Source organism: Mytilus trossulus, chromosome 9 (assembly GCF_036588685.1).
Source record: "Mytilus trossulus isolate FHL-02 chromosome 9, PNRI_Mtr1.1.1.hap1, whole genome shotgun sequence".
NCBI lineage: Eukaryota > Metazoa > Mollusca > Bivalvia > Mytilida > Mytilidae > Mytilus > Mytilus trossulus.
This window is the reverse complement of record NC_086381.1, coordinates 40,721,551-40,748,591: the sequence shown is the minus strand read 5'-3', so window position 1 is coordinate 40,748,591 and position 27,041 is coordinate 40,721,551. Positions and strand designations below refer to the sequence as shown.

The window sequence follows — 27,041 nt, the reverse complement described above, 5'->3', positions numbered from 1 at the left end:
CTTATCAAAATGTGATTACGTTATAGAGAAAAAGAATTGTTGGGTATAAATCAACGATACTTTATAAGAAGAGTGTATACACGTAACACTTATTTAGAGTGGATTTTTAATTAATCGATATCACAAAATACAGAAAAAGTTCAAATTAGGCCTTTAATTATTTATTTTCTGACATTAATGTTGTAATTAAGGTATCGTGTAAATACCAACTGACAAAACGTTTGACCGTTTTTATATAGCAATGGTTTGTTCACACTGCTTTGTTTTAGTCATTTAATCGATGTTGTCCATTTACTAATTTTCAACCATTTATTTGATGATTTCGTGTACAGTAAGTGTTTAATGTAAAATCCCAAACGTATTGTAACAGTAAATATCAAGAACATTAAATTCATTCTAATGACAGAAATATAATAACTGGTATTAATTGTATCGATTACCCACAATAAGTTACAATGATTACATCGTCAAAGTTTCAAATAACATAAATAAAGAGGTATGAATAATGCACATAGAGGATTGTTTGAGCTGTTAAAGTTTGGACAGTCAACATGTACTTTGTAAGAGTTATATTTGTCGAAGGAGGATATTGATGTTTTTATTATTCAATGTTTGTATATTTCTAAAAAAAAAGGTGTATAAGCTGCATGGTGTGAATTGGATGAAGAGTGACATATATAACAGTTGGTGTATTGACTTTGATGATCATTGATGAATAAGTAAAAAGTATTCGATTCCCAGTCTACATACGAAATAAACGTGTTTGCGACTAATTAGATAATGTTAAAAGCTTATTTCATTATTTAGCTAATCATGGACTAAGTATGAACAATGATTTATAAATTCGGAGACAGTGTTATATGTACAATTTTATAACAAAGTGGTTACTGTACAAATGTGACAAATGGCGTGGAATAAATTGATATTTTTTCTGCTACTTTTGCTGAGTAGAGGAAAACCTAATTTTGGCTCTACCCTATCTGATGTTAACAGATTGTATTCAAAACTGGAATTGAACTACAATAAAAAGATTAGACCAGGAGATGACCAATCAGTTGCTGCACAAATTAACGTTTCTTTCAATTTGGGGGCCATTCAAGAATTCGACGAAGTGGATGGAAAATATGCCGTTATTGGTTTTTTTCGAATCAAATGGTATGATTCAAGAATGACATGGAATCCACTTGACTACAATAATACGAACACTATGTTATTTTTACAAGATGATATATGGACGCCAACACTTGTTATTACAAATCCGTTCAGTAAAATTGAAAAGATTGGAAAAGATTTTATGACGGTAAGATATTTCAGCAACGGCCTTGCATACTGGACACCAGGTGAAATTTTAATTAGCTCGTGTAGTGTAGATATTACTTACTTCCCGTTTGACGAACAGAAATGTACAATACGTTTGATGGCATGGGGAACTACACCAAATGAAATTGTGTTGCAGTCCTCTTCTGATATCAACCTGGATTATTTTTCGGAACATGGAAGCTGGAAGATAATTTCTGCGTCTTCCGAAAGTAATGATAAATTGGTTGGTTCTTCATTCATTGATATGTCTTTTTCAATGAAGAGACGTCCAGGTTTTTATATCATTAACATTGTACTTCCAGTTATATTTCTAATGGTGTTAAATGCATGTGTATTTGTTTTACCACCACACTCAGGAGAACGAGTTTCATACGCTATAACTGTATTATTGGCAATAGCTGTATTCCTGACTTTAATTGGGGATAATCTGCCTAAAACATCTGAACCAATGTCTTTGCTAAGTTACTTTCTTATGTTTGGCCTCGTGTTCAGTTCTTTGATATGTTTTTGCACTATTCTATGTCTTAGACTTCAACTTAAAGATAAGAACCGTCAAATACCAGCTTTTCTTAAATGGCTAGTACTGTGTTGTAGACGTGATAAACCAAGAACAGAAAGAGAATGGAGTTTCATACCTAACAATACATCAAATCGGCCTAATTCAAATATGAACGGCAATGAAGGTTTAACTAATACCGACAAGAACGATGTGACGTGGAACGATATCTGCATAACACTTAATACAATATGTTTATGGGTTTCCTTTGGAGGAATCTCAGTTAGTGTATTGTTATTCTTCGTTGTTGTTACAAAGTTAATTTAGATAGATACAGTAAGGAAACAAGATTTTCAAAGAAAGATTGTTGGTAAGAAAAGGTTGTCTTTTTAATTGGAAGAGAAACAATTACAAAAATATCGATAACCATCCTCACATTTGCATGATTTGCATAATTTTTGTTATCAAAATACCCTGATGACGTCTTTTATGAAATGACTCAGCAAAACAGCTAATTAATATTAAATATCTTTTTGAGTCGGGTTTGAGTAACAAATTTTGTTTTAAATAAATCTCTCAAAATATGACATCTATATAACATTTATGTCAATTTGTACAATTCAATTGTATAGTTCTGAATCGTAGTATCCTGATTTCACTATGTTATCTACTTAACTGACTTAACATTTAAGGGATTGCATTTTTTTCTTCTTTTTTATGTCAGCACCAAAGTTTGACGCTTAAAATACCTCCTATTTGTTAACAATTGATAAAGAAATTGAAAGAATATGCAAAAAAATGCTGTACAAAAATTCAGGAAATGAATGAAAACTTGAGTTTTAAATTAAAAGTTATCATATAAAAAATAATTAAAAAAAATCAAAAATAAGATAAACATACATTTAAATGATGTTAAGAAACCTAAAGTAAAGGAAACAGTTCATATCTTTACAGTAACATGTACTTTAATAAATCTCTTTCCAGAATTTTGGTAAAAAAACGGTAATGTGAACGAAACGTATGAATAAAATAGTTTTAGATAGCCATCAACATTATTCATGTTCATGTCTTTAGTCCCTTATAAAAGGGAAAATATGGGTGTCCGTAATATGAATAGATTTTATCATTCACATGCTTGTCACATTTAGAGTTACATAATATTATAATTGTAAGAAAGGGAATTGGGTAATTTACTTTTATATATTCTGGAATATCTATGTTATAATAGAAATGAAAAAAATAAATATGTGTATTTAGCATACCGAGATAATAGCTGTATCATTGCTTTCTGTTTATTTTCTGACTGTAAGTACCATTTATTCAATGATTTGCTGGATATCAATTAAAAAAAAAAAATAGAAATTCCAAACGTTTAATGACAAATACGTTTGTTCGTACTATAAATGTACAAAAACAAATGTCATTATAATACCAGTGATCTAATGATATGCAGTTATTGAATTAATTACCTTCAATGAGTTCTTTGAGCTTATAACATCGTATAACTTAAAAATAAATATAGAAGAGTAAATATGTATATATTTGTATGCTTGTGGGAAATAGTTGTCTCTCCATTTTCTTTGCTCTATTTTTTGTAACTTTTAAAATATTGTATTACGTTGATATTATTTCGTATTAACTATGAATTACAATTTATCACAATAAAATGATATTAAGTCAAATGTTTTATTTGAAAATTGAATTTGGTATTCTCTTATTTTGAATAAAAAAGACTTATTTGGGCTAATTTTGCCATTATCTACAGGGACTACATCATAAAGCAAAACCGGCTTTGGTTCTTGCCTTCGGTATAGATAAATAGTTTTCTGGGTTAAATTTTCACAGCTTCATTTTCCATGACGAATCAGAACCATTGATTGATTCATACTTTTACCGATATTGGTCTAAATTAAATTGTTATATTTGGACTGAATGTGGATTCACAAGGTGGTTGACGAATGATGGAGGGGACATTTACCTTGTAAAGTCATCAATTCGCGATTCTTCTGGAGTTGATGTGATTTTTAGCTTTCATTTACATCTTCGTAATAAGTAGATCTAAAAATCAGTTTCTTCCGCCTCATTTCTCTCCATTTACCTCGTAATGCACAACAGCATACATTACATTACCAAAAACTATGACAAACATGACAATTTCAATTTTAGGAGTATAACCGTTTTTCTTATACTTGTCTTCGTCATATGATGGCTATTGGTTATTTAGATGGAGCATGTGATGCGATTCGGACGGATGGGCATTTTACAGTGTTGTTTCTAATATGCCGTTTTTTGCTTTGTTTGTTACATATTTGTTATTTTCTTCTGCTTTTTTTTGTAATTTTTACCTTTTATTCCTGTTTGTTTTGTTCGCGCATCTTGGTCAATATAATGGACTTTGATGCGACTGTCATATATGTGACAGGTTTACCACTTCAGAGATTAACACTAGGGATGTCAACGAGTACACATGTACTCGAGTATCGATTACTTGAATAATGCTTGACTAATCGATTACCTGTTGGAATGTTGTTGCTTTCTAAAGCTTAAAAAGAAATGTTGTTATGAAGTGCACCTCCCGCGAAATTAAATATCAATAAAAACTGATAGAAATTAAAACATGATTAAAATCTTTGCGTTTAACTGTCATTTTGAAATACTAAGGCTTTTCTACCTCAGGCATAGATTACCTTAGCTGTATTTGGCAAAACGTTTAGGAATTTTGGTCCTCAATGCTCTTCAACTTCGTACTTTATTTGGCCTTTTTAACTTTTTTGGATTCGAGCGTCACTGATGAGTTTTTTGTAGACGAAACGCGCGTCTGGCGTATACTAAATTTAGTCCTTGTATCCATGATGAGTTTATTTAATTGGCATTTAAAATCTCGCCTAACAGAGGAGGGATATATGAAGAAGAGCACTTTTCAAAGTCTTACACTTTTAGCTTATCCTTGTCATTTCTCAACCGCTGTACCGTCAGAGCATAATTATATGTATATCTGAAGGACTCTAAGTTACCTAACAAAGTTATTGCCCCTTAACATAATTAGTACTCCTGGGTATTAATGTTGAGGGTTTAACGTTCATAAGACAACAACCCACAATACATAAAATTGGTATAATTTTGTGTTTCCAGTTTGTAAGTGTTTAGTAAATCTTCACCGAGTTGACATTCCTACTTAACACACACTTACGAACTGTTGTTGTTCATTAATTTCCCTCTCAGAGTTGATGTGCCTCCCTCGGTTTGAGTTTGTTACTCGGATTTCCTTGCGCACTTTCATTTATCACAATCCACATCATGTAAGGTTATTTTCTTTCTAATTTTCCAAAAACGCGGCTATTATATTAAGAAACTATTTCTGACAGTTAAAAAGACGATTGTACAACAATATGTTTTGACCTCCTTTTTTGAAAAAGAAATTCTTCTGTGTTTTTTTCTATAGAATTAATAAAAAGTTACTGTTCTAAAATTGCACATAAACTAGTTTCCTCTTTAAAATTAGGAATAAACTACTATGATATGCTTGCGGTAAGAAAGATTGCGCCATGATCATTTTGTTTTGTTGCTTTCCATTTGGCTGTACCGTGTAAATCAGATGGTCAGTCAGATTTCAAAACATTAAAATAAAACCATTCAAACAGATCGATCATCATCAGATACTACTACTTTTGAAGACTCAAACTCAATGCTATACTATCATGTGTATGGTATATTTTGACTTACAGTAGATATTTATCAACAATATGAATAGAAAATGAACAACACTGCAAACTTAACATGTTTTCAACGGTATTCAATATTCAAATTTTATCAAAACACTTTTTGACGTTTTGTGGCGTTGATACTACGTGTGAGGGGCAATTTATAATTCGTTTGTGGTGTCCTGGTGTACTTTTGTAAATTAATGGGAGGTGTCCGTTCTTATTCTGCCGCTTATATGTTGTCATATACCATAATATTATTTATCTATGTATTTCTCTGTCCAGCGTGTTCTTATGTTTATTTGTACCGTATCCTTGTTACATAATATTGTCGTTTTAGCGGAATTTTATAATACTGCCAAACAAGCAGGCGGTTTGGATAGCCATAAAACCAGATTTAACCCTATATTTTCCCTCAAAAGTCCTGTACCAAGTTGCCAATTAAGCCGTTTCTATGTGTGTTGGCATCTGTTTTTGTTGCAGTTTATCGTTATTGTTGTATGCTGTTGACCTCTTATACTTGATTTTTTCCCACGTTTTTAGTTTGTTACCCTGATTTCGCTTAATTCAACTACTCAACAGCAGTGTACTACTGTTGCCTTGTTTGAAAATAGACATAAATCTAACAACTTTGTGATCCGTATTTCATTTTTATTACGATTTCAATTCAATATTTTATTAAAGTCTAATTTCAACGAGTACAAGCCACATTTATATATTGCAAAACATTACTACATAACATATGAGCAATTCTATACGAATTTATATGAGACTATCAACATGTACAGATATGCAATGTTAATCAATATGAAATAAAGTATTCAAAAATATAAATTCCTTTTTTATAAATATAACAAATTTTGACACACACACGTATTATGTTAACATTTCAAAATATAATTTCTTTAATTGAAAGTTCCAGCAACATAATATGTTTTAATCCTCAGTGGGGCTTAAACAAATGCCAATTTGACAAAAGTACTTCTCTGTCTGGGAGGCGAAGTTATCTAAAATATTCTTCGTGTTTAACTTTTTCTTTGCATTATTTATACTTTGTAACTTATTGTCACCTCTATCCGTTATAGATTTACCAGAATGTATCATGCCAATTATCCACATGTTTATCATGTAACGTTGACATAAATATTTTTACAACATAATTGGTGTCCATATTTTCAGGCACAGAAAATGACTAAAATTTAGTTTACTGAAGGTTTCTCTTACTAAAATTTCATGTTTAACACTTTCATATAATTTTACAAATACATCGTTTCAAATACCACCCAAGAGTATACACTTGGCTATTACCAACCCTTAATCTCTATTTGCCAGAGATGCAACGGCTTTTGCCGTGATATTATAGTATTATTGCTCATTTAAAACGAAACCAAAATAAGTATGATTATTAAAATACTTCAGAAATGATTATTACAACTTAAAATGACATCATATCTAGGTATAGTTGATGGTCTAAAATGTACAATTTTACTCTTATTTGTGTTGATAGTCCTACAATTGCCTTCACACTATGCAGATTAATAGTTAAAATCAAAACGGAAAACAGAGGGCAAAACAGAAAGCTCGATCACATCAAACAAATGGATAACAACTGTCAAATTCCTGACTTAGTACAGGCTTTTTCGTACGTAGGAGATGGGGAATGAAACCTGGGTTTATAGCTAGCTAAACCTCTCACTTGCAAGACAGTCGCATAAAATTCCATTATGTTGACAATGATGCGAACAAAGTATACAGACAAAATAGTTACACATGTCAAAAATAGGGATACAACAGTCAGCATTGTGTTATAATCTTAACCACTATAAAAACAAACAAATATGCAAAAAAACTGTTTTTTGTTTATAAATCTCGATATACCTGGTGCATTTATAAAGTAATATATCTTATGTTGACATACGTCGATAACTTTATTTATGAGTTGTCACACAGAACACGCTGTATATTTACAGTCGGAGCTCTTTATTTGTGAATTAATACATTTAACTAAGGTGATTATTGCTGCTCGATTGGAAGTAAACACTGTCATTGATCCCATTTGGTGACAACGTTCTTATTTTTTCAATAATCCCTCTCGAGTGATTTTCTCCTCTCTAGACCAAGTAATGATGTAAATAATCAGTCGATTAAGATCTGCATTAATGTGGTCAGGGGATCTAAAATGTCGACTGACCGATATCATAAAAATGTATACTTTTATAAACAAAAACATTGTTTGTAGTCAGTTATTTTTTCATTATTAAAAACTCCAAAAAACAAGACATCAAATGATAACTAGATTCCTTTTACCATGGAGGATTCATTCAAACTTTCAAAGTGGTACAATAATCTTGTAAAACAATATTTACATTTAAGTTTTTGGTTGCAACGATGTTTTAGGCACATTTTATTAGATTTATCTGCTTGATAAAGTAAATAACATAATATATATTTTTTTTTTATTTTTTATACAGACTTTTTAAGTTTGTTGTTTAGCGTTTTACAATTTCTAAGTAATAATTAACAATTAACAAACGGCACTCCTTGATAAAAATGATAGTTACGTTATCAAGTTAGAAAATGCCAGTACAAAGTCAGGAATATGACAGTTATTGTACATTCGTTTGATGTGTATGAGCTTTTGATTTTACTATTTGATTAGGGACTTTCCGTTTTGAATTTTCCTCAGAGTTGAAATTTTTTGGGATTTTTCTTTTAACAGCACATTTTGTATTTTAAATACATAGTAGATTTTGATGCTATGAAGACTGTTAGATAATTTAAATCAATCATAGTTTTAGAAACAGAATATAAGTTGCATTCCACACAAAGATTATATCAAAGCATACAATCCCAAATTTCTTTGAAACTCAGTACCAAAAGAACATGGTTTATTATGCACTATGAAATTACAAACTGTCTAGAACTTCTCATGTATTTATTCAAACTATAATTGGTCTGACGAATGATAACAAGATACAGTTATATTACTTAATGCTGTTTCCAAAATCATGCAGCTGATCGAGCGATATTGACGACGCAAAGTAAGTTTTAAAGAATGTTTCAAATTTCATCATTGCACATGTTGCATAACATACTTTATTAGTCGATAAGATATGGATCTGGACATACCAAACATGTATCCTATACAGTGATACTGTGTTCAATTACAAAACATCACATTGAATTTGCATCAATCTATATACTTAATTGGTTTTTGGTATTCGTGTATATTTAATATGTTTATTTATTATATTTTAACCAATGAATTATTGTGATTTTTTAGCTACTCAAAACGTAATTGAAAAAAATTACAAAAATCAAGTCGAGACTAAGGGTGCATTTCTTTCTAACCTAAATTTTGAAAACGTTATGTGGCAATTATAATCGTTTGCTAAACACTACAAAAGTAGAAACAAATACATCGTTCAATTAATGTTTACTGACTCTGTTTGAACTTTTATTAATGCATATGTTGTTGGTAAATACTAAACAGACTTATTGTTTGGTTATAATTAAATGTGGTTCCTTCAACTAATATACATAATAAATCACAAGACTTTACACCGGTTTCGACATATATATGAAAGATAGTTGCCTATAACTAAGATTATCACTAACAGTGTTTCATGAATTTTCGCTTGGATCCCTTTTCAAAAGTTTCCCAACTACTGCCTTGATTTAGAAAGTTATTCTTTTATATTTTTGTTACGTTTATACACTATGATAGGCACTACTAAGGGTTTAGATTTTCCTGCTTTGTTTGTCTTTTTGCAGGTTGTTCCAATGTTTTCTTATGATTTTACTAAATTTCAAGGTTGAAGTTAAAAACAAATGTAGCGTTTGTAATAACAAACGATGAACGTCAAACGGTAGACGCACTTTTAGCGAGTGCATAGTTTGTCAAAGTGTATGTTAACTTTAAAAACGTATGTTAGAAACAAAGGATCAAAACATGTGAGCGCTTAGTCGTTTACATCGTTTGTGTTAGAAGGAAATGCACTCTAAATTACACTGATAACCCTTTTCCCTTTGACCTTTGAGCTACACTTACTGATTAACAAAAACCTAATATATAGATAATGAAAAATCTTATTGGTTTCTTATTGATTCCCTCGGTTTTAGTTTGATACCCCGATTTTGTTTTTTGTCCATGGATTTATGAGTTTTGAACAGCGGTATACTACTGTTGCCTTTATTTATTGATGAAGAAAAAAATCTACTCTCAGAAAAAACACGTCAGAAATTGTTCAAATCATGATGAATTGTGTTAACAATTCCCTACCAATTTTTGCGATAAAGGTTCGCAATTAATGCATTAGGGCAATTGCCAATTCGAGAGAAGTGAGATGGAAAATGACAGTATAAATAATAAATGGTTACACAAAAACACTTTACTTTTGAATTGTATGCTAGTAGCCAAAGTGCGCATTTTTACGAATATTTCTTTTTATTATTTCAAGACAATTATATCTCATGATAATTCGGAAGAATGGTAAACAAAAATATTGTCACAGAGTAACAAGGTTCGTACTTATAAGCTGTATAATTCATTTTTTACACTGATGCATCGAATTTGACTTACGCTTTCACCTCCGAACCAGAATCAATGGTGGTATTTATTTGACGTGGATCTGTATTTATACATCCCGTCATTGTGTTATTGTTTTATGGTAAACTTGTTGGATTCTTGTCTTTCGTTTTTCCTTATGTGCTTTTTTCTGTATGCCTTTTTGTGTTTCTTTATAACAGTTGAAGTATATCTAAATTAGTTTTACCATACTTTTGATTTTTTAACCCTGTATACCACAATTCCCCATGTGAAATTATATTTTATTTAAAAAAAAAACACTGCAAAATTATTCTATATTTCTTCATATGTGACGTGTACATTTTATGACGTTAAACCCGCGAAGCAATGTATTTGGTTTTTAAATTTGATTCTTTTGTGCTTTTTAGTTAAATATTTGTTTGTTTTGAGATTGTGTTTTGAGATTGTGACACAGTGATGACTGATGTTCCCATATTTTGACTATATTTTGACTATTTTACCTACTATGTCTGTTTTGTTCACGCATCGTTGTAAATATAATGGAATTTAATGCGACTGTCAAGTCTGTTATACAAGTGAGATGTTCAGCGCTATAAAACCAGATTAAATCTACCATTTTCTGTAAAAAAAGATGTCTGTACCAAGTCAGGAATATGACATTTGTTATCCATTTGTTTGAGCTTTTGATTTTGCCATTTAATTAGGGCTTAATCTAGAAATTGACTACGAGGGTCGGTTGAAAACAAAAAAATACGACAAAAGAGATGAGTTCAGCTTCCCAATTGTGACCATATCATTTTTAGACCAAGAGTTTCAGACGGCGAAGTTGAAGTAATCACTTCGTAAATTTTGCGGACACCATCACGACTTGGTTGCCCGTTATTAAATATTCGATGATATCGGATATGTTCTTTATGTCGTAACTATCCTACCATCCCCTTCCCTTTTCACGAATATGACCTACTGACTCCTTAGCGGTTTTGTCATAACAGAAGCAACACGACAGGTGCCACATGTAGAACAGGATCTTCTAACCGTTATCGAGCACCTGAAATCCCCCCCCCCAGTTGTTGTTCCTCTATTTGTGACATTTTGTGCACGCATCGTTGTCAATATAACGGAATTTGATACGACTGTCGTACAAGTGATAGGTTTAACTATAAATAAATAAAGGCAACAGTAGTATACCGCTGTTCAAAACTCATAATCCATGGACAAAAAACAAAATCGGGGTAACAAACTAAGTCTGAGGGAACCAGGTTTAATCAACCATTTTCTACATTTTAAAATGCCTGTTCCAAGTCAAGAACATGACAGTTGTTGTCCATTCGTTTGATGTGTTTTATCATTTGATTTTTTCATTTGATTAGGGACTTTCCGTTTTGAATTTTCCACGGAGTTCAGTATTTTGTGATTTTTCCTTTTCTCTTTACTTTTACATCCCGCCAATGTTTTATAGTTTTATGGTTAAATATTTGTATTCTCATCCTTCATTTTGCTTATGTGGTTTGTCTGTCTGTCTTTTTGCGTTTCTTCGTTAGATATTTGTTCGTTTTTATAGTGACTATGATTATAACACAATGCTGACTGTTTATTTTTTATATTTATTTTTACGAATTATGACTGTTTTGTTCACACATCATTGTCAATATAATCATGATAATAGAATTTTCTGCGAGTGAGAGGTTTAGCTAGCTATAAAACCAGGTTTAATCCACCGTTTTCTAAAACATACCTGTACCTCGTTCGAACCCAAAACAAGCACTTACCGAGTTATTTCATATAAGACATAATTTCTTGATATTTGTGTATTTGTCTTATTAGTTATGAAAGGTACCAGGATTATAATTTAGTACGTCAGACGCGCGTTACCTTCGCTAACCTTCGCTAGAGTCAATTAAGCATCCTTATCCTGGCAAACGGTTCGTCGGTAAATCAAACCACATGAGTTCGGCGAACAAACCTCCCCCTTATATATGTATAAGTACATTTAGAAATTCAATACATTTATTGGGTTGTTTCAAATCCAAGGATGGGGAAATAACGAAAACCACTGTGTAGGAATTAAACAAAATAAAGAATTATTTAGATAAATTATTTAAATAACAAAAACAAACAATAAAAATGGTGTAGAAAAATTATAATTAACTGGACACAAAAAATCAAATGTCTGCCGCAATACAAAATATAGATATACATATGAAATGATACTATGGATAGAAGATTGGGGAAATAGTAGTACCTTCTTTATTAAGGAAAAAAAGTTCGTTGAAGTAAAGATTATGGAGGTATTAACTATTTCAAACCTATGGCTTCGTTTGTGAGTATAACACAAGGAAATTAAACTATATTCATTAAATATGAATAAAACAGGAGAGGAAAACTATATGGTAAATATTTATGAGTTTATTATTTATATCAAAATGAAATGAAATAAAAATTAATTAATGGAAAATAAACCAGTCGAATTAGAAAATTATTCAGACACTCTACTTTCTTTAGTACAACTGAATATACCGATAACTGATACATGCATAATAAGAGACGTACATCCTGCCGACGCACTAAGTGCATTTTCTTTTTGAGTTTTAACGATATCCTTTTGGTACCATGATTTGTCTATTCCTCGTTGATTAACGAGATTTTAACATCGATAAATAAACTCATCATAGATACCAGGACTAAATTTTGTATATACGGCAAACGCGCGTTTCGTCTACAAAAGACCCATCAGTGACGCTCGAATCTAAGAAAGTTAAAAAGGCCAAATAAAGAACGAAGTTGAAGAGCATTGAGGACCAAAATTCCTAAAAGTTTTTTCAAATACAGCTTAAGTAATCTATGCCTGAGGTAGAACACTGTTGTCTTAATTTGATAAACTAAATATTTTCCACTGCTGGTAGATTATAACCCCCCGACGATATAAGCGGCATCATAGTATGCACTTTTGTCTTGACATGCAGGAATTATCATAATGATTATGGTCATAGTTGAATGAATAACCTGTTTAAGAAACATTGAATTTTAGAAAAAGTAAGGATTTTTTTAACGTTAGGAAAAGATGATTAAAGCTTTATTTGACAAATCTTTCCGAAATTTAAAGTCCTCAATGCTCCTCGTCCGCTTATTTTATTTGACCTTTATATTTGTTTTTTATTTGAGTGTCACTTGTGAGTCTTTGTCGACGACACGAGCATGAAACATTTGAATCCTGGTATCTATGATGAGGTTAATCAAAATTAAACATACTATCCCTTATTTTTTTTTTACATTGAACTACTTTGCATATGGGTATGATATGAAGGTGATCGAAAAAAGAAACCATAATTAATTTACACATAATATAGAATAATAAATATATTAAAATAAATGGACACTTCTACTTCATTTGAAATCTATCAAATATTTTTTCGTTGGCAACGATACAACATTTTCTTATTTTTATAGAGTTGGGTCTAAAATTATTGAATAAACAGACAAAGGACAATATATTCTAAGTAGATTGCAAAATAAAGGTTACCACGTTGTGGATGTGAGTGTCCGTTAGAAGATTCGGTTATTTTTGTTCTTAGAATATCTACAAAACGTAGAAACACTTAGTTATTATTTTTATAAAACATATTTTATTGGGAACAGACACAATTTGTGTTGACCAATTCACAATCCTTTTCAGAAATATGTATAAGCTTTAAACCGCAGCATTTGTTTACACCTGTCCTAATTAAAAAAAACCTGATGTGCAGTATCTATCGTTTCTTGATGTGGTTTATACATGTTATACATATTTCTCGTTTTGATATAAGATTAGACTGTCGGTTTTCTCGTTTAAAGGGTTTTACACTAGTCATTTGTCGGAACCCTTCATAGCTTACTGTTCGGTGTGAACCAATGCACCGTGTTGACGACCGTACTTTAATATATAATGGATTTATTTTACAATTAGTGACTTGGATGAAGAGTTGTCTCATTAGCACTCATACCACATCTTCTTATACCTGTTATTTACGCCATTTAAAACAATTCCTTGATTAATACTACTGTTTATCAAAATGTACTAGTTTCAAACTGTTACTTTTGAAACAAAATGAAAAAGCAGTGCAAAATGTTACACGTAGAATCAGATAAAAAAAAACAGAAATAAGTATGCTGGTATGATATATGATACATGACAGCTAATTAAATGAAACTTATTATCTCTATAATTTATTGCATAAATACTATGCATAATATAATTGTTTTTATACCAATAAAACATCTACGACAGATATTGTTGGCATTTTTAAACAAGTAAACAAATTCAAACACTTATTGATGGGTTTCATACGTCATAAGTTATAAAATATTTAAAGATATAAAATATAAATATTGGTGAATGCATATTGATGTTACAGTAGATATAGATATTTGATTATTATCAGATAAGGTATTTAATTATCTTTTTTCAAATCAGAGGGAATAATATGATAGGTGATAGTCGATACAAAAGTATTGTATTGACCTAAACAGATAGGATTTTTTTTCATATTTTCGACGTTCAAATTGTTGGATAAGTTATATAAGTCTTTTTCACAAAAGCAGAAAATTCCCGATGATACTACTATGTATAGAACCGAAGTTCATTCTAATGCCAAAGACTTGTCTTTTTCTGAAAATTGATTTTTTAACTTATAAAATCAAAACTCATTGGTCCATCAATTACTTTCACTTTAGTGCCATTATAAAAACTCTTTTATACAGTATTACAGCTTAAAGTGTTAGTATTAGGAGGTTGTATCAACTAAAATTAGTATTAGGAGGTTGTAACAACTAGAATTAGTATTAGGAGGTTGTAACAACTAAAATTAGTATTAGGAGGTTGTAACAACTAAAATTAGGATTAGGAGGTTGTAACAACTAGAATTAGGATTAGGAGGTTGTAACAACTAAAATTAGTATTAGGAGGTTGTAACAATAAAAAGCTGCCGCATTTCTAAACATGAATCCATTGTTAAAGATGAGCCAGGGATGATGAATACTTTACACACGTCAGTTGCTATATAATAAAGTCACTAAAGCAGACACAAAATAATCATCAGTTATTAAAAACTTCATGTTAAAATGAAAAAAATCAGACCAACTTTTTTAGAATAATAAAAAATGAAATTATACTGATCACAAGTCCGACAATTGAAATCCATAGAAGTAGTGTGTCAAGTGCCTTAGAAACATCTCTCCAAGAAACATCTGGGTCGGCAGACATATTGTCTTTTCTATTAAAATCTGAAAACTGCACTATCTTTTCATCGGTACAGAATGGTCTAACGTCGTTTCTTGGTTTCTGATTTGATGAACATTTACAGCACCGTACTAATCGCTTTAGATAGGACGGAACTGGGTGTTTGTCATCTTTATAATGAAGTCTTAACCCCAACATTGTAATCAGACAAATTACAGCACTGAAAACAAGGTCTGACATTAAAAAGTAACTAAGCAACGACATTGGTTCGGATGTTTTCGGTAGATTATCCCCAGTCAATGTCATGAATACAGCTATTGCTAATAACACAGTAATAGAATATGATACTCTTTCTCCCGATTCTGGTGGTAAAATGAACACACAACAATTTAACCCCATTAGGAACATAACAGGAAGCACAATATTCACTACAAAAAAGGCAGGCCGTCTTTCCATTGTTACCGATAGATCAATGACAGACATACCAGTAGTTGTACTATCTACTGCAGAAGTTGACGAAATTTTCCATGTTCCATGTTCTGAATAAAATCCCATTTTAAAATTAGTAAGTGTTGATTGCAATAGAATTTCATTCGGCCATGTTCCCCATGACATCAGGGTAATTAAACAAGTTTGTTGATCGAAAGGGAAAAATGTGACGTCAACACTACAAGAACTACTCAAAATTTCACCCGGTGACCAATATGCAAAACCGTTATAGTAATATCTTACTGTCATAAAATCCTTTCCAAGTTGGTCAATTTTGCTGAAAGGATTAATACTTAACAAAGTTGGTTTCCACACTACATCTTGTGAGAAAAGCATGGTGTACGTATTATTATAATCTGTAGGATTCCATGACATTCTTGAATCAACCCATGTGACTTCGAAAAATCCAATCACCGCGAATTTGCCATCTACTTCATCAAATTCCTGAATGGCGACTAAATTGAAAGTAACATTGACATTGGTAGGTAAAAACTGGTTGTCGCCTGGTCTCACTTCAGAATTGTAGTTCTGTAATAACGTTGTATGCAAGTTACTCACATCGTTCATCGAGGAGCAGGATACATGTATAACCGTTGTGAGCATAAATGTTAGATATATTCGCATCGCTGTCTTCATCTTATGGTCTTTTGAACACTGAAACATAAAAAAGTGGTAAAATGATTATAAAAAGTACCATGGCAATGTCAACATTTGAATTATGAATCTTAGCTATCGCAAAGGAATTTTAACCACAAAATGCTTAACAAAGCTGCTAAATTTTACAATCGGAGACGAAGACATGGATATTTTTTGTCGAGTGAGCGCAGCGGACGTTAAAAATAGCTTCATATTGTGTTGAGCAACTGAAACGGATGATACAGACAGACTTATTTTCGATTAAACACAGAAAAAAATATCTCCACCAAAACCAAGCAACAGTCAACAGTTCTGCATCTATCTGCTGGACAAAGATATTCAGAGGTTACCCAAATATTTCATAAAAAACTGATGTCAAAAAAGACATTTTATAAAACGGCAATTTATAAGAATAAAGTGAAATCGAATCTTCAATTGAGATAAAAAAAAAAAAATAGACCAAAACAGATTTGATCGGTATTGAAATAGAAAAAAAATTGTCCAAAACAACTAAACTGCCTGGAAGGTTAACTATACGAAACAGAAAAACATATATATATATACCTCATGGACTATGCTGTAGTTTTACAAATAATTGTATGAGCTTCTAAATTTTACCAATTAACAGTAAGAGCATTTTCCAAACAATATCAATAAAAGAACTTCAGAGTACTTTCAAACAATAATAAAAGTAAAATTAATACGATACCCTTTGTTATTCAAAACGTAATGAAAATGAGACAGTCATTTTAGATGATAAAAAACTTAATGTTTACCTTTTAAATTTATTTGTGGCCTTTATTTACCAGAGATCCTAGCTAGTTCTTTTTGGAAATTTGATAATCTAATGCCAAATAAATCACATAATAAAATCTTCAATTAAGTTATTCATATACATATAATTTAATGTTATTTAGCGTAAGCCAATAAATAACACTATAATTACTACTGTTTTGATAAGGCATTTTAAATTCGGACGCAAGAAATTAATAACGTGTTGTTTTCAATATTTTAAAAGGGACATCAAATTATTGACTTCAAGCAACTCGTAATGCAATTTAAAATAAACTTAATGAAATGTTAAGTTTTTATTTTTTTGAAAGTTCAAACTAAAGTTAACGTACTGTCATTTCAGTTTTTAAGTAAACAAAATGAATATTATAAAACAATATTATACTAGTAAATATTTAAAGCATCAAAATAATTATCTTTCAAAGTTGTAATAATTGAAAGGTATATTGAACACATTACAACTCGATTAAAGTGGCCCAAAATTAAAATGAGACTATACAAACAGTTTATGCACGTGTGTACAGTCGTAGACAAAATTATGATTTAGTGTTCAGGTTGATAATCAACAATAAGTCTGGTATCAGAAAACACGAGGAAAAATGACATCATGATGCTAATTTTGATATCAACTTTAGATAAAACCATGTTGGCATTGTATTATGAACAAAATACCTGGTAATGCTACTTTATTGAATATTTTATGTTTCCAGAGTCTCTTTGATGTAAAACATTGTCTTCATTTAGTTCAATACGCAATACGGTATTGTACCCAGTAATTCCTGCTAAGATATTTTTATCTTCAAAGATGTTTAAAGAAATGTTGTTTTTTTAAATTCAAATTCCATCTGCTGAAAGAGATTTTGTACACCGTGATATACAACACAGCAGAACACTGACAGATACACGAACGTCTAAACTAACAACTTTATCTGCTGCGAGAAATTTGTATGCCTTGATATAGTACAACACAACAGAACACTAACAGATACACGAACGTCAATATATACTAACAATTTATTTGCTGCGAGAATTTATATGTCGTTATATACAACACAACAGATCACTATAAACAAATTATAAGACCGTAAAAAACTGACAAATGCATTAAATTTTAACAGTTGGCATTGTAAATCAATGATTTTACTACATTGCGTATGATTGTTTCTTTTGCGAAGCAAGTTTTTGTTTTATTCGAATTATTTTCCTATGGTGGATGATTAAAAATATTTTTAACATGGGTAATATTGAAAATAAAAAAAATATAAATCTGCAAGTATACACGTTGAGTACCTTGTAACATCATTGGATATATATCAAACAGGAATGCTCTTCCTTTATAGCCTTAAAGGTGCCAAGAATCTATAAAATGACAGATGCTGTACAAAAGGGCTGTTTAATGTGGCGATTGTGGGCGCCCGTCTCTATGTAGCTGCATACATCCAAGAAGAATGTTTTTTATTGTCAATCATACCAATTTACCATGTCCTGAATTGGTACATGCACTCATAGAATAAGGAGGGGATAGACAATACACCCATAACCTTAATTTACGTTAGGCAGTTAATAACATGATAATAACCCTTGCCTTAAATAAGCTTTTTTTAAAGGATATCATAGTGCCGAAGTTCAAAACAAATTGAATAGAATGTTCAGTTTTTATTTCGTTGAAAGTTCAATCTTAGTCCAGTCGAATTGTGAAAAAATTGCTCAGAATGTTAATGTACTTATACATTTTAATTTTTTAAAGTACACAAATAAAATTTTATAAATTTGAAGGATCAACAGAATTAATTTGGAAAGTGGTCATACTTTAAAGTTAAATGAATTGGACACATTTTAACTTGAAAAATGGTCCCCAATTGAAATGCTTATCTTAATTAAAATCAACATGTCATTATATGTGTTATAAAATAATAAGATAAGATTTTAGTAATTTTAATCAAAAACCAAAAACTCATCAAAGGCATCATTTTACAACAACAATATGCACAACATGATTGGAAAAAACCCCAAGAACCTTATATATAATGCTATGGATCCTGCCCTTACACAACATGTGTCTTATATAATTGTTACAACATGTCTCAAAATAATCAAGTATCATTGTATATTTTGTTTCCACCTGGATCTCACGCATCGTTGTAAATATAATGGAGTTTGATGCGATTGTTATACAAGTGAGAGATTTAGCTAGCTATAAAACCATGTTAAATCAACCATTGTCTACATAAGAAAATGCCTTTTCCAAGTCAGGAATATGACGGTTATCTATTCGTTTGATATGTTTGAGCTTTTGATTTTACCATTTGATAAGGGATTTTCCGTTTTGAATTTTCCTCTGAGTTCAGTATATTTGTGATTTTACTTTTTTCTAATTTACAATTTTCTTGTTTTAAGAACGAGGTTGATATTTACAAATATGCAATCGTCGTGGCCGAGGAATAATAACTTTTTTTTTTCTAGTTTTTGATTTAACTTTAAATGAAAGCCGTATTGGTATTGTCCTTCTAAAACAATTTTACTTGTCAAGTGCAAAATAATCGACAAAACCAAAATTGTTTAAATTAATTGTTGCAAAGATAAATTTATTTTCACAGAAGCTTAGAAGTAAAATAGATTTGTTTGTAAATTCGAGTTGCATCTGCTGCGATAGATTTCTATGCCGTGATATACACCATAGCAAAACACTGACAGATACACGAACGTCAGTTATCATCCTCATCTGCTCTGCTAGAAACGTGTAAGCCGTGATAGACAACACAACAGATCACTAACAAATTATAAAGAACGTAAAACACTTACACATGTATTTAATTCTAACAGTTGGCAATGCAGATCAATGATGATTGTTTCGTTTACATCTTATGTTTGACTTTCATTGTTTGTTTTATTCGAATCTATTTCCTATGGTGGATGATTCAAAATAGTTCTAAATAGGATAATATGGAGAGAAAAAAAAAACCTGCAAGTATACACGCTGAGTATCTTGTAAAATCATATATATCAAACAGTCACAGTTGAATATAGTTCAACTTTAGTTCCTTCAATGCCTCAAAGATGACAAGAAACTAGACAGATCCTGTTGAAAATGTCAGGAATCCAATAAACACAAATAAATACCAAATGTCTAGAGCGCATTATAAAATAATAACTGAATAAATACTCTGAGCTCTTTTAAAAATACTCTGTGGAAACAAAATTCAACTGATAGGTAAAAAATAAATAAATAACAATATAGTTACCTTCTAGAATAGGAGAACACGTTTGTGTACACGTACGTATGAACGCTTATATATATTTGCAGGCATAGAGGTCTTATGAGTGCCGCATGTGGAGCAGGATCTGCTTACCCTTCAGGAGCACCTGAGATCACCCCTAGTTTTTGGTGGGGTTCGTGTTGTTTATTCTTTAGTTTTCTATGTTGTGTCATGTGTACTATTGTTTTTCTGTTTGTCTTTTTCATTTTTAGCCATGGATTTGTCAGTTTGTTTTAGATTTATGAGTTTGACTGTCCCTTTGGTATCTTTCGTCCCTCTTTTATATGACACTAAAAGACTAAAAGATTTAAGTGCAGTATTAATATTAACACCAAGGGTATTGATCGAGGTATGGAGTGCACAACAGATGATAGACTATAGATTACTTTGTATTATAATAATGTATGAAAGATCGGTTTAATTTAAACTTACACTAGAGACTTTTATTAAATTGTGAATATTATAAAATCAAGTTAAAAATATATGGATACAACTATTCGTTGCTTACCGTGACTAAAAGATTATGACTTCTATTCCTATTGTTCACAAAGATAATGGAAGAAAATATATTAAAACTGAGCCACACTTTGTATTTTAAAAAGAAATATTAACTGAGATAAGATTATAAGGTTCCTGTACCGTTTGTTTATACTAGTTTTTAAATTATGACTTATTTTAAAGCGAATATGAAAATTTATTATTGAAAATAAAGTTATCAATTTCCTATCGTATTCCTTTACATTCAATCTTTACATTCAAAATATTATATATCATTTAAAACACTGTAGATTGAAGGCAAAGCGACATTTGAAAGATATACTGCTGGAGTTTGTGATCATTGCTCATCAATAAAAACAAATACATATATATAAAAAAAAAAACGATTTAAATTGTTTTGATTTTATTTAATACTAACCTTTAACACTTGTCTCGTATATATTTTTTTTTATAGACTTTCGGTTAATTTTCGTTCGTCTATCATGTAGGTCGATTGATTTGTAACGTAAGGGTACCCAAATTGCACCGAGTACCCAAATTGCACCTTTTTAGAAAAAAAGCAACGGTAATCGTACAGGATTTCCTAGAGACTAAACAATTTGTATTTTTATGATTTGATATTATGTATGTCTTTCAACATAGGTAAACATATTTAGATATACACAAAACGTTCACAGTATTTATATTGTTTAATTTTAATTTAGTTTTCTAAGTTATGGAGTGTCTTTTGTCCTTTCTAAAATTGTCTGCTACTAAATTTTGAAACTACTAAGAAACTAAGGTTTCAACTCCCTCAGGCAATGATAAATTTATGAATTTAGCTGCTAGTATTTGTTTTAGGTATTTTTGTCATGTAGCTCTTCAACGGTTTTGGTACTGAAACATCATCGGATTTCAAATGTTTGGCTTTGAGCGTTCCTGATGAAGGTAAATCCAGAAAAGTGCTTCGGACGCATGAATTTATTTACCGTGTTGTTTTCAATTTTTTACATCACTACGTCGATACCTCTGCTGGTGGACCATCAGTCCCCGAGGGTATCATCAGCTCAGTAGTCAGTACTTCGGTTTAAACAACACATCGATTTTGTCAAAAACAGTTAACAACAAATTTTAAATGCTGATAACAGTTAACAGCAAATTCAATCTTCCCTTTTCCCCAAATAAACACAAAAGCAATAAAAAGGGGAAATGAACAACTGCAATGTGTTCATAAAACTAATAAAGTCGCAGAAAGGTCAAGCTCTAAGTAATTTTTAATGAGGCGGGTCATAGAGTTTCTTCTTACTCACATAAGTAAAATATTTTAATGATGGACACATGGACAGACAATTGAACGGACGGAATGATTGACTCCTAGAAAAAAAATCTACATAATGAAGGGCCTTCCCAGCTGAAGTCCAATTTTTCAGACATGATTAATCGAAATTTGCTTCAAAATCAGAAGTGAGACTTCTGCTGGTTATGTGTATAGTTTTGAATACGTTTTATTTCAATCGATAGAAGCAAACTTTGGTAATCATGCGACATACACGGTGACAGCAGATAGACAGAGTAATTTCTATAGGGCCCGCCCATTATTCTTTAAAGCAGGGACCCTAATGAATTAAAGTTACATCTCCATGGAATCATACGACTAGCTCATAGCGTACATGCTTTTATAAAAAGAAATTTAAAAAAAAACCATACTTATTTTTTGAAGATTGAGAATGGAAATGGTGAATTTGTCAATGAGACAACAACCCGACCATAGAAAAGACAACAACAGAAGGTGTATAAGACACCAAGTTATTTTTCCGAATCGCAAATCAAGTTGAAACGATACTTATAGGAATAAAAAGTAGACAACAACTGAAGGCCACCAATTGGTCTTTGAGGCAGCGAGAAAATCTCGCTCCCGGAGGTGGTCCTAAGCTAGCCCCTTAATATTGAAAATTAAATACAATCCCTTCACTAGGGGTTTAGTATCATAGTTGCATTCCATATTATCTTAATTGTTTTTATCTTGGGACTGACCAGGGTTTCAGCTGGGTCAGAAGTGGCCATTCCTGTTGACGTGTGGATAATTTAGAAATAGGAGACAGAAATTAACTACATTGGTTGAGGTTTAGGGTGAGGGTTGATATCTCACAAAACACGTTTAACGTAACCCCGCTATATTTTTGTCGCCTGTCCAAAGTCCGGAACCTCTGACATCGATCGTCTTGTGTTTTTTATTTATCTTAATTTTATTAATTTATATATTTCAGAGTTTTTTGTGTTTTTTGTGACGTTTATTTTATATCATCTAGTACACATTTTAGTTCAAAAAACGACGAAGGATTTACCATACTTAAGATCTCCAAAGACAGATACATGTATGCTGTTTATGTCACTCCTTTGTGGTAACACCGTAAAGAACGAGAAGGACATCACATTTAATGTGATTTGTTTGAATCTTAAAAATTCTTGAAAATAACAGTTAAGATGAGTTCACAGAGACAAATTATGGCAAAAACAGTGAACGCTTTAAGTCTCATGTAACAGATAACAGGAATCCCATTTCCTATTAAACAGTTTACAGCATTGCAAATTTGAACAGAACAGATGCATTGTAACAGACAGTGGGTTGAAAACAGTTAACAGTTTAATTTTATCTCAAATAACAGATAATAACACTAGTGAAAAGGCCAATACAGGTTAACATAAAAAGATATTGCCCCCCCCTCTTTACTGGGTTATTTGCTAGTTATCCTTAAATAGTTAAAACACCCTACCTGATTCTTTTAGCACAGTCCATTCAACATATTAGTCGTATTACGTCTGTGTCATCAAATACCATGCGAAGTATATCGTTAGGTTTAAACAAAGTGTTACGTGAAAAAATAGCTTCAATCAAATGCAATCACCAGTATAACGAAATCCAAGTTCTATATTTTAATTAGATGTGCCTATTTAGTAGAAAACAATTTAGCCATTATCCTCTCTTCGCTCATAGTTCTTATAAATAATGTGTTAATGTGATCTTGATATGGTCTTTAATCGGTTGATCGTGTGAACACAGATGAATAGTTATGAAATAGTTCACATCAGATAGCCTTACATTTATACGCCTGTTGATAAATCATTTATTTTCTGCATCACTTTGTCGATTTAATTTGCAGAAAGAATCACAATTGCCGAACCAAAATTTGAATTGTTTTCTGATTAAAGATAAAAATTCGAGCTTTGATTCAATATGATTTACCCTAATTCGTTACAAAATAATTGAATTTCAAGTGAGCTAACAAACCAAGGACTGTGTAATGAGATGGACCATTTTCTCTCGGACTCCCCCTTTTGGTTTCACGGAACATATATAGAAAAGAGTAAACAAATTTAAGAATTAATTAAGCATCCTTCTTAATCGTTGTATAGTTATCCGTTAATCAGTCTTACATACGAACAAAGAACGACGCCATTTGCGTCCTTGGACGTTTAAAAATGATTGAATGATATTCGCTTGATTAACGTCCAGTTGCAAATACCTATTGCAAAATTAAATTTGACGTTGTCGTTGTTTCATCACTCTTACTTTTTCTTATTTGGTGTTGTCGTTGTTTCATCATTTTTACTTTTTCTTATTTGATGTGTTGGTGTATCTTAGAGTGTTCTTTTGTTTAGTAATGTGATAATATTGTTTCTATCTCAGTGTCAATGTCTATTGAATTAATTTGATGTTGTTATCTCAGTTTATCATATATTTAGTACAAAATACAGCTATTTTGTATATCTAATAAAGGTTCTTTTTTCCAGTCTGTATCACCTACCCTGTATCGCATACCCCGTATCGCATGGCTAAACCCGTATCGCATACCCCGTATCGCATGGTAAAACCCGTATCGTATACCTTTTTTTTTTTTTTTTTTTAACTAAAGTCAGTTTTTTAGGTTGTTTTTTTTTGCTTAAGATTTTTTTTCTCTAGAAATAGGTAATTTTTTGGAATGACGTCATTGTTTGGTATGTAACGTCACGTACATCAAGTTTTCATATTGTATGTGACGTCACGAACATCATGTTTTTACAACATATTGTTTGGCACACTCAATGCAACTATAAAAAATACAAAACATTTAAATATATACAATGATAAACAAAATATTTTCAAAACAACAGATTGTATGGTAACCTAGGTGCTTCGTATAAATAATTGAGCAGATATTTTAAAGCTTTGAAACAAGACAAAAACAGAACTGAAGGTAACCCAGTGCTATGGATAAGAAAACAGTTCATATACTATAATACTCTTCTGTTGAAATATATGATAAAGCGTATAATACATGGCAAAATCCGTATCACATGCCGTATCACCCTCGACCAATATCATCCCTCGGGCCTAAAGGCCCTCAGGCTGATATTGATGTTTCGGGATGATACGACATATGATACGGATTTTGCCATGTATTATTCTCTATGTATATGTCTATTGAAGTAATTTGATGTTGTTGTTATCTCAGTGTATATGTCTATTGAAGTAATTAAGGTCTTTCCCCTACGTGAGGAAAGACCTTATTGTTTTTCTAATGGTTTTTTTTTCTTTTTTTTCACTTCAAGCATTTTTTGGCGCGCCCTCCTTACGCTTCTATTGGAGTTATCAATACCAAATTTAAACCACCAATAGACGTCATCATGAACTTTTACAAGATGCACTTTTGTAGGATTTCATCATCCCCTTTAGAAGTTATCCCTCTTTTATTGATTTTTTTCAACATGCCCCCCCCCCTCGTTGTTTTTAAAGATATCATGACCTTATTTGGACAATAGGTAGATCTCATCATGATGTATTACCATATGAAGCTGCGTACGATTTCATCATCCCCTTTGAGAGTTATATCCCCTTGACACAATTTCTTTCCATTGCATTTTCCTCAAAAAGTATAAGAGATAGAATCGATTTGAAAACTGTAACATGTACAGGAACAAATGGTTATGTTATTGAACATATACAATCATTTTGTTATTGACCCTTATAAGGAGTTATTCCCCTTGAAAAATTGTAATTAATTTTAGAAAAAATGTATTTCGAGAACCGGAAGTCTTAGAGACTTGGGACCTTCACCAATAATCTTTAATTCATGTGACCTTTAATATGCACCCAAGGTCAAAGGTCACCGAGTGCAAAATAAAATAACGCTGCAATTTCAAGCTTACATATTAGGAAAACGATAAGACTTTGCTGCATACATACAGCGTATAAAACGTTCCTCTCGACGAGCTCTACATTTTATATGGTAAGTCCAAAAATGTTCGACTGTCTGTTCTAAAGTTACAACGGGATGATTCTTAAAAGTATAGTATTTTGTGTATATCTTTTCAAAGGTAACAGATATCAACCTAATATAAACTTCAAAAATGATCAGTAATTCAAGACCTTCAAGTTGAGGTTTCAGGAAATTTCACCTTAACCTTCACAGTATACAATGACCTTGACCTTGTGATATTTGAAAGGTCAAGTGGTTCTGAGTTGAATGGTGGTAGTCCCAAGTATCTACAACTTCCGGTTCTCAAGTTTGGTATTGCATCATATATTTGATGATTAATTGTGACCTTGGTGAACTTTGAAATTGTCCCAATACTTATTCCATAATGTTGTCTTTCAACTGTAGATCATTTATCATTTAACAGATTTGAGATATCTATTGTCGTTTTAGAGATAATGCAGTTTGCAGTTTTGCGAGCGGAGGCATGTATTTCTGAATCAACAAGAGCTTACCACTTAAAATGTTTTAGAAATTGAAGAAGTTAACATAGCTATATGTTTGACCAAATACCAAAAACATTCCATGGAAAAAAACACAAAAAATTCAATTTGAAATTTCATGTTTTGCATTGACTTTGTAAGTTTCATAAGTTCTATTTATATAGTTGATATTGCATCATTATTTGCACTTTGTCAAAAGGGGTCATCAGATATATCAAATTGAAGATCTTAATAAACTCTACTAAAAAAATAAAAATTTAAAACCCCCTTTTCATACCAGTGGGCCGGGTGGGGTCATTTAGTGCAAACATTCAAATTTCTCAGATGGTAAGGTTGTCGCATATCAAATGAAAGAACATAAAGCGTACATTT

The 27,041-nt window shown here is 31.3% G+C and overlaps 2 protein-coding genes across 2 annotated transcripts; one reads left to right on the top strand and one right to left on the bottom strand.

Annotated features, from left to right (window-relative positions):
• Positions 1 to 488: 488 nt before the first annotated feature.
• On the top strand, positions 489 to 3,426 carry LOC134682913 (neuronal acetylcholine receptor subunit alpha-6-like). The gene has a single exon (XM_063541830.1). It carries the CDS (start codon positions 905 to 907, stop codon positions 2,141 to 2,143), a length of 1,239 nt encoding a protein of 412 aa, XP_063397900.1. The 5' UTR covers positions 489 to 904; the 3' UTR covers positions 2,144 to 3,426.
• A 10,982-nt stretch (positions 3,427 to 14,408) lies between these two features.
• On the bottom strand, positions 14,409 to 16,420 carry LOC134683898 (neuronal acetylcholine receptor subunit alpha-6-like). Its single transcript, XM_063543205.1, has 2 exons — positions 14,990 to 16,420; positions 14,409 to 14,930 (listed from the first exon to the last, which is right to left on the bottom strand). The coding sequence occupies exon 1, from the start codon at positions 16,404 to 16,406 to the stop codon at positions 15,174 to 15,176; it is 1,233 nt and encodes a 410-aa protein (XP_063399275.1). The 5' UTR covers positions 16,407 to 16,420; the 3' UTR covers positions 14,409 to 14,930; positions 14,990 to 15,173.
• Between the last annotated feature and the right edge of the window lie 10,621 nt (positions 16,421 to 27,041).